The sequence below is a fragment of the Buceros rhinoceros genome, unplaced genomic scaffold (genome assembly GCF_000710305.1).
Source record: "Buceros rhinoceros silvestris isolate BGI_N320 unplaced genomic scaffold, ASM71030v1 scaffold33906, whole genome shotgun sequence".
Lineage (NCBI taxonomy): Eukaryota > Metazoa > Chordata > Aves > Bucerotiformes > Bucerotidae > Buceros > Buceros rhinoceros.
This window is the reverse complement of record NW_010416384.1, coordinates 11,621-20,369: the sequence shown is the minus strand read 5'-3', so window position 1 is coordinate 20,369 and position 8,749 is coordinate 11,621. Positions and strand designations below refer to the sequence as shown.

The 8,749-nt window shown below is 37.6% G+C and overlaps 1 protein-coding gene across 1 annotated transcript in view; it reads left to right on the top strand.

Moving 5' to 3' along the window:
* BOLL (boule-like RNA-binding protein) overlaps positions 1-8,749 on the top strand; it is a 12,628-nt gene that overhangs the window by 766 nt on the left and 3,113 nt on the right. Inside the window, exons 2-8 of the mRNA XM_010137787.1 lie at positions 811-902; positions 1,454-1,508; positions 2,499-2,574; positions 4,311-4,435; positions 6,359-6,430; positions 7,341-7,382; positions 7,847-7,974. Coding sequence (XP_010136089.1) covers positions 811-902; positions 1,454-1,508; positions 2,499-2,574; positions 4,311-4,435; positions 6,359-6,430; positions 7,341-7,382; positions 7,847-7,974 — 590 coding nt within the window. The remainder of the gene's footprint in view (positions 1-810; positions 903-1,453; positions 1,509-2,498; positions 2,575-4,310; positions 4,436-6,358; positions 6,431-7,340; positions 7,383-7,846; positions 7,975-8,749) is intronic.

Here is an 8,749-nt window from a genome sequence, read left to right as displayed (position 1 = left end):
AAAAAAAAAACGGGGGGGGGGGGCAAAAAAAACCCCCCACCTCCTATAGCAGTGAATATTGAGCCATTCTTGCATTGTTCAGTCACTGTCAATGTCTGTGACAAGATATGCACCAGACCCTTGTACCAGTTACTCTTGCTTCTTCTTTCTTGCCACTTTAGATAATGAGTTAGGTCATTGACTTTTTTAAAACATTGTTGGCCTGCTTAGCTGTTTCTTTGTTCCCACCAAGAGTATCTTCTCTGCCTTAATCACTGAGGACCTTTTGAGCACTGACTCGGTGAATAGGAGGACTCAGACTCTTGCATAATAAATTCAAGAAATTCCAGGATCTTCTGGCTTATTTGGCTGAGATAATTCAAGTAGAGGCTTCATAATCTTGTACAAGGTTTTCAGTGTATTTAAGCTTTAGCAAGGAGGCACAGTAGCTTTTTGTGTTACTAGTGAGCAAATTACTAGAGCTGTAAAAAGACCTGTCTCGCTCTGTTCTTTCTTCACTGAAGAAGTAAACCTTCAGTGGTCTTACCTGTAAAAGGACAGTTGTTACGTAAATCCACGAAAAGAGGGGCTTTAATATTTTACTGGCTTTCTAGTATTATTGCTGAATACGAAAATCCAGTATTTTAACAGGAGTTGTGAGGCTCACACGTGCTCATTCTTCTCCCATCCTATCCAGGTTTATAATTAGCTGGTAGCAAACTCTATCCAAAGTGCATCAATTAAAAGTCTTATGGTAAATACTCATTGAATGACTATGCAAACCAACTTCTTTTCTCTTTTTTTTTCCTCCCTTTTGATTTACTGTACTAGACAAATGAAAATGATCTGAGGATGTTTTTTGCTCACTATGGCACTGTGAAAGGAGTGAAGATAGTAAATGACCGAGCTGGAGTATCAAAGGGGTTGGTATAGTAGAATAAGCGTGTGGGGATTGAAACTTCCTGCTACTCGTGTCAAGAATAAGAATAATTCACACATAAACACTATCTCTGCCTTGCTCCTCTTTCTGAGAACTCACTGTAATATAGTGGATAGTGCTTGTGGAAGTGTGGAGCATTCACAGTTGTTGCTGTGCTATGAAGTACAGTATAATAAAAAAATACCATCACAAGTGTCTCATTTTGAGCACCCATAACAGGTGAGAGCTTTCAGTCATAACAGAAATGAGCAAACTAAAGACATACACCAAGAAATAAGGACAATACAGAGCTGTGCGTAGCCGCCTACGTGGACTACTTGTTCATTGCATAGGAACAGTAATATATTACTATGTACTTAATTTAACATCCTTGTTACAGTCTACATACTCATGTTTTTAAGATTACAGTTGTTACTGCCATCTTTATTTCTATGATTGATTTTTTTCCCATTAGTTAACTTTTAATCACTTGCACTTCTGTATCTGTTTGTAAATATGAACTTCAGAGGCTTAACTTCTCTAATTTTTATTTAGATACGGCTTCATTACTTTTGAAACTCAAGAAGATGCACAGATGATTTTACGAGATGTAAGTGATAATCCCTGTTATGATTATTGCTTAATGAACTACTTCATTTCATGTTAGACACTAAGTAGCCCTGTTCGTCTGATCCTCTTCTGTCTGCCAACTTGCATCTGAAGATCTGTGGCGTTTGGTCTGTATGATTAAGATGGTTTAGAGAGATCAAAGGTTTGATACTGAGATCTGGGAATACTATTCAGGGAAGCAGGCCTTCAGAACACTTTCAGGTTTTGCAGAGCAGTATTAAAGACATGCTGACAACTGAAAAAAAAAAAAAGGTTGATTTACCCTCTTCTGTTGTATTAACAAGTAGTGACTTCAGTGTCAATTTAAAAACGAAGACAAGGTTTTAACTTACGTGATGCTAGCTTTCTGTTGTAAGCAAAACAGCTGGAAAAGAGTGTGGCTTTACTTGTGTGTACCTAACGCTTTTTTATTAAGAAGTTCTTCTGCAACAGTTTTGCCTTACTGGGATATCTGTTTCAGTGTGCTTTTGTTAGCGTGGATGTGAGGAAGTTTTAAGGCAGTCCTGTGGGGATATGGGCATCTTTTCACATTCAGTCTTTATAATCTGGCCTTTTTCATAGACTTACTTGTTGCTGTCATATTTTGTAAAATAATGTCATGAATGTGGAAAAAAAACGTAATCTCTATCGTTGAAATTGTCTGTTTGTGTATATGAGATTTTACAAAAGCAGTAAATACATGAGAATTAAAACTGCAAATCAATTTTGACAATTATAGATACCAGTTGTTAGTGAAGAGGTTCCCTGAGGAGTAAGTAATACTTGGAATTCCTAATGGTGAATTTTGTGTATGTGAAGTTTAAGGTTAGGATAGAAAAGGGATTAGTATAGCTTTGGGGTTTTTTGAGATGCACTATAGATAATAAGCAGGGGAGGGTGAAACCTACTAAGTGCCTTGTCTGCTTCTGATTTTTGCTTCTTGGATGTCTAGATACGTGTAGAAAGTAATGTTGTCTTTCTTTAATTCTAGGCTGAAAAACTTAAGTATAAGGATAGGAAATTGAATATTGGTCCAGCAATAAGAAAACAAAAAATACGGAGTCCTCGTATGTATTTTTAATTGCATTAGTATATTATGTAAGTGTCATTATGAATGGAAGTGCAAGATGTGCCTGGTCTTGCGCTGTGTTAATGCTGTGCACAGAATACACTCAGAATGGTTTGCAGGGGAAGTAAGTGCATGCCAGTGGAAATGTCTGCAGTTGAAAGACAAAGATCCATCAGTTTTTGGCATAGTAGGGCATGCTGGTTTGTCATGCCTCAGTAAGGGCTGTGTGTCAGAGACAGAAAACACATTCCTGTTACAAGTGCAGCAGGGAATGAAGTGTACTCTTGGAACTCTCCTTCACTGTCCTAATGGTATCTTTTGGAAGATTAAAGAAAAAAACTTGCTTGTCATCCATCTGAGAACAATATAGAAGAAATTCGGTTTAGTTCTAAAGTTTTCTTTAGTTGTTACAGTCACATTATCAACTAGAAGTAGTTCATATGTACACTAACACCGTTGGTGCAGACGGGAAGTTTCCCTTTCTCTCCCCTTGTGCATAGGTATGCCTTTCTCTCTTGTAAATGTACAGGATGGTGTTTGCCCAGGGAAATGGAATTCTTTGTTCCAGCTGTAGAGTTTCTTTGCTCTGAAACTATCCAGCATGGTCTTTCCTCAGTCATGATCAAGAGGTTATGTGGGCGTTTTTTTATGCTGTGCTCTATTTTCCTTTTCTTTTTTGACTTGGACTTTCTCAATTGTATTGCCTGACCTGTGGCGCTTTCTTCCTCTGACTCTTGTGCGGAATGTGAGTATTGATAGGAGAGGGGCATATCTCTGACTCTGTGTTTTAATCTACAGTGTTGTCTGTCCATAAAGTGGCACTTCCTTGTGGCACTTAGCTTTGCAAGGGAGGTGAAAAACTAAAGCTTGCTCAGTGATCTTCTTTATATTGAGTTCTTCCTGAGTTTTCTTCAATGCTGTGTTACTACTTAATGTGATTTCAAGGTTTCAATTTCAGTTACAAAATTAATTTTCCTTTTTGTCTACAGAAGTCTTTTTATATTTGGGACCGAAACTTGTCTTCGTGTTTGACGTGAAGTCCTGTCCCATCCTCCTCCCAAAATGCAGATAGAAATAGAGTCGAGGTGATCTCAAAGGCAATGTTTGAATAAGAATCTTTGGACAGGGATGGATACCCCTTTCTTTAAGTGATGCTTGCTGTCAGTACCTGTTAGAGGGGTGTGCAGATGGAACTGCTGCTTTGGGATCAGACCATGCTGACTTACAGCCTCTTCTGTAGCAGCAGCAGCACTGCTGAAAAGTGTCCCTGTTGCTGACATTAGATGGCAGGCTATGCGCCCTCACTGAAACACAGCCTTCGTGTGTTGAGAAACCAGGCTGCACCTTGTAATTAAATCATTCTGTTGGTTTTAGTGCTTGAATCCTGTTTCACCTAAATAGGAATGTGTGGAAGTTACCAATAAGAATCGCCTACAATATGAGGCTGTCTTTGGACATCCGAAGATTAAAAACATATATATTTGCTGGTACCTGGAGTTCTCTGTGTTTGGTAATGCATATCCATGTCATCTTCTGCACCCCTTCCCACCTTTCTCTGGAGAAATCCTGTGACCATCTGCTTTCACAATGTTGTGTTTGAGAGGGAATGGAGATGGCGCTAGGCACACTGTTTAATGTTCTTTCCTTTGAGTGCTTTGCTTCTCTGAAGATCAAAATGATCTTTTCTTCTTTTTTTATGACCTACATGTCTAAACTCTAAAATATTAATTCCAGGTGCTCCTGTAACACCAGAAGCTGGTTCAATGTACTTTACTTCAAGTGGATATCCTTATATTTACCGTAATGGAGTGGCTTATTTTCATACGCCTGAAGCTGCTTCCATTCAGCAGCCATGGCCAGTAAGTAACTTATTTTTGTATATATACTTTTCTATGGACCAGGATGAGTGCAGCATTTAAGTCCTTCCTGCTTTCAGTTTCTTTTGGTTGTGCCTCATGTTTGATCTTTAAGTGACTTCCTTATATTAGTCTGGTTATTTTGTATTTTTTAAATATTACTTAAGTTTATTGTTCTTCTACAGAAGACACATCTTTTGCTTTGATGCGACCTGTCGAACAGGGCATTTCAGAATCAGTGTGGGCCCTACTCAGGAGAAGTTTGGTTTTACAAAGGAGTTGTTGGTACTTGTGATCCTTGATTGGCTCGATTTGTTACTCTGTCATGAGTGAGGCGTTCTTGGGTGCAAACTATTATTTTGAGGATGAAAAGAGAGCATAATACTAGGTTAGCAAAGCAAAAGTAAAATTGGGTAATTTTATGGTCATTCATGTACCTTTTTCAAGGATGCTTGTTTTAGGAGCAATATAGTTCTGCAGATTAATTAATTGTATTTAGTAGGCTTGGGGAGCTTGAAGAGAATTTCTTGGGAAGTACAGGAAGGAGTTGCCAGTCATTTCAGTGTTTTTTACAGCAGGGATAGATTGCAAGACTGATGGGTGTGCATGAGGCCCAGGACCTACAGAGGGGATCCATCCTGACCAATTTCTCTAAAAGCAGCATTCACAGAGAGGATGTACATACCCTCTGTATAGACGAGTGGAAAATCACATATTGAGGGAAAAACTCCATAGAGGGATTACTAATAAATAAAAACAAACTTTCCCAAAACAGCGATGAGGGCAGTAATAGATTCTTCTGTGTTGTTTGTTTTGGCACTGTAGAATCGTGGTATTTAGCCTCTGTTTTAATCAATTAGCTTCTAAGATGTTTGCTCTTCTAACAGAGGCATGATGCAGTGCCTTGTAGTGCCCTCTCAGGTTTAGAGGAGAAGCATAAATACCTGTTCGCATATTTTAAAGTCTGTTTGAAGTACATGTGCTATGTAGTTCTGGAGAACTTGCTCAAATCCTGTCTTTTGGGAAAAACAGTGAATGTTTACTGTGTTCTAATAATGAACTTTGCTCTGGTGACTTGGCTCAGATTCACTGTGTTTCAAACAAATAGCATGAAATCTTTCGAATTACAGTTGTTTTTTACACATTCTTAGTTTTCATTGTTAGGAAAGTACCTATATTAAGAAGTTCAAGAAAAAAACACAAATACGATGTTACAGAGAACATTGTTCAAATTGAAAATATTAATGTTTTTTGGAGTGTATCATGCATGTATAACAGTGCAGGTTTGGTCTTTTTGTCTATTTTGTATTCTGCATTTCTATATACGGTAGAATGAATTAAAGTAGTTTAGGAGCCATTGCTTTCCTAAATATTTGCAGGAATGAGGGAATTTCCTGACATGGGAATTGCACACACTAGCTTCATCTAATCAGAACTAGAGGTTCACAGTGCTATGTTGTCCTCTGCCATGGCCATGTATTTTGCTCCCTTCTCTTTCACTGGTGTTTCTATGGTGTTTCTAAATTGGGCTCCCACAAAACCCAGGCAGTTTCTAGCTGATGTAGCTCCCTAAACTGCTTCACTGTCAAATCAGAGGAATGCTGGGACTGGTGTGAGGTAGGGAATGGAAAAGGCAAGATGGGGTTGTGGCTGTGAGGAGGGTAGGAATACATCAGTGACAACTTAGATTAATGGCCTAGTGCTTTCTGGAAAATAATGAGTAAATATGCCAGGAGTTTTGTTTTGTCTCTAATGCAGGCCCTTAGAAACAGTAGTTTTGAAGATTCAAAGTATAAGTACAAACTTGGTCAATCCATTTTCAGAAGGGGAGGTGGTACAGCACTATAAGAACAGTTCTGGAGTACTACTAGGAGTGACAATTTATGAAATTGCTGCATTAAGACTTGTAACTTTTTTCTTTTTAAGTCATGCCCTGTTTCCAGTTCACCTGTGATGGCAGCACAACCAGTTTATCAGTCTCCTACATACTATTACCAGGTATCTGTTTGAAAAGGAGTTTCAGACCATCAGTATTCCTTCCAGCTATGCAGTTTTATTCGCAGCACTGTCTCAGGTCTGTTTTCTTAGGAAATAAAACTGTTCAAAATAGTCATATAAAACATAAGCTTTCAATAAAATGCCGTTCTTTTCACTGGAATATGATTTTTTCTGCTTATGTAACTACATGGAAATGTAATAAATAGAAATTTTCTTTGGTGTTTCTGGGTAACTGGCTTAGTGCCATCCTTAACTTTTATCTTCTAAACCAAACTCCTGCTCAAGCAAGGCTGTTTAGGCTGGGTTTCTTGGGAGCTTGTCCAGCTGAATTTTTTAGTATCTCCAGCAGTGGAGATTCCAAAACCTTTCTGGATGGCCACTTCAATACTTGACCTTTTTCATGGTTTAAGATTTTTTTTTTCCTTACAACTAGTTAAAATTTTCAGTGTTCTGGCCTGTGTTTCTTGTGCTCTGAACACCTCAGAGGCTGGCTCAGTCATGTTTCTGTGACTGTGCAGTGATTATCCCTTCCCATCTTTTTCTTTCTCAAGGCTGAACAAACCCAATTCTCTCAGCATCCTAATATGTCTGTTCTCCAGTCCTCTAACCATCTTGGTGGCCCACCACTAGATTTATGCAGTATGTCCATGTTTAATTTGTGTTGGAAAGTTAATGGCATTTCATCTCTTCCCTTACTAGACGTGCTTCTTAAATGCTTCAGTATTTTAAAAGCATTTGGAAGCGGACAAAACTATGTTCTCGAATTATTTGGAGGCTTAATGAAGTTATATTTCTTTTTTAATAATTTATTGTAGATATGAGATGGTTTTGATTCTAGTATGGTGGGAAATCTAGGATGTGTATGCATATGTTCTTAATTGTATAAGTAATATCTTTTGTTTGGATTTAGGCAGTAACACAGTGTCTTCCAAGTCAGTGGTCTGTTCCACAGGTAAACACAGTTCATATTTGCAGCATTTTACCAGTAGTTTGCATCTAGTTTAAAGGTATAGTATGCTTATCTAACAGTGAAATATCCCGCTTTTCACAAAACTGTTGAAATAAATACGAATTGTTGTATTTTAGTGATGCATTTGCAACAGGTGGGTTTATGTGAAAACAAAAATACTGTATTATGTTTCTGTGATCTTGAGAGAGTCATTTTTATAAATTCTAGGATTTCTCTGACACCACTCTCCAAAATGTAAATAAACTCTGAAAAATGTCAGAGGACATCTCTGTTTTATTCTACTACCTGACCTTTCTACCCACTTCCCCCTCGCTTTCTTTAAAAGATTAATTTGATACTTTTTTTAAAGCTTTATCTTTGATTATATATAGCAAAGGTAACTGTAAGCTTTGGTATTTATAGTGCATAAATCATGTGGTTTATGAAAATAATGTGTTTTATTTCAGTCTCCTGCCTCTTCACTTTCATTCTTGTATGTGCAACCATCTGAAGCCATTTATCAGCCCCCAGGGATTGCCCAGGTAAGTGGATGCGTGCCTCCACCTCTCCTAGTGGAAGTGGCAGCTCCTGAGCTGTATTTATAACAAGTTGAAGTGTTTATCTGCCATTGAAAAACATCATCTTTCAGTCTAAGCATCGTCAGTTCAGAGCACTTACATCAACTGTTCCCTGTACTTACCCTCCACACCCATGCTGCTGCTGTTAAATCATTTCAGTTGTCCTCAACTTAAAGCATCTCTTCCAGTTTTCTAGGAGGCTGCTTTGATTCTGAAATATTTGAGAGGGTCAGGAATGTATGACAAGCAGCAGTGTGAAGACTAGTCAATTTTTTTTGTTTGAAAATAACATTTAAATAAAATTCTAAGAGCCAGACTCTTAGAATGCTGGAGTAGTCTACCCAAGCTGTAGTAGTTTTCTGAAGTAATTCTTATTCTGTATGAGTAGAAGCCTATCTCCAAATATTCTGAAGGTAAGAATGAATGAATGAAGAGTAGCTGAATGACTAAATTTTCTATACCAATAGCCTTTTTAATGTTTCTTAAGAATCTTAATGTACAATAAAGCTGTTTCTTCATAACTGGCTATTTAAAATGATAGTAAATAATTGTCCACAGAAAAACCTACTAAAAAATTGTAAATGTATTACGATTAATTGGTACTGCTCCTCTTTGATAATTCATCCTCAGTAACAGGGGTGCAAAAAAAAAAGGTAAATTAGGACAGTAATCATGTATTTTTACAGAAGTTGAAGATTATTTTATTGGTACAAGACAAGTTCCAAAACTGATATTTAAAAAAGAAGAAAAAACCCAAACAAGTCTTGCATTATTCAGTAGCTCTGTAGGGAA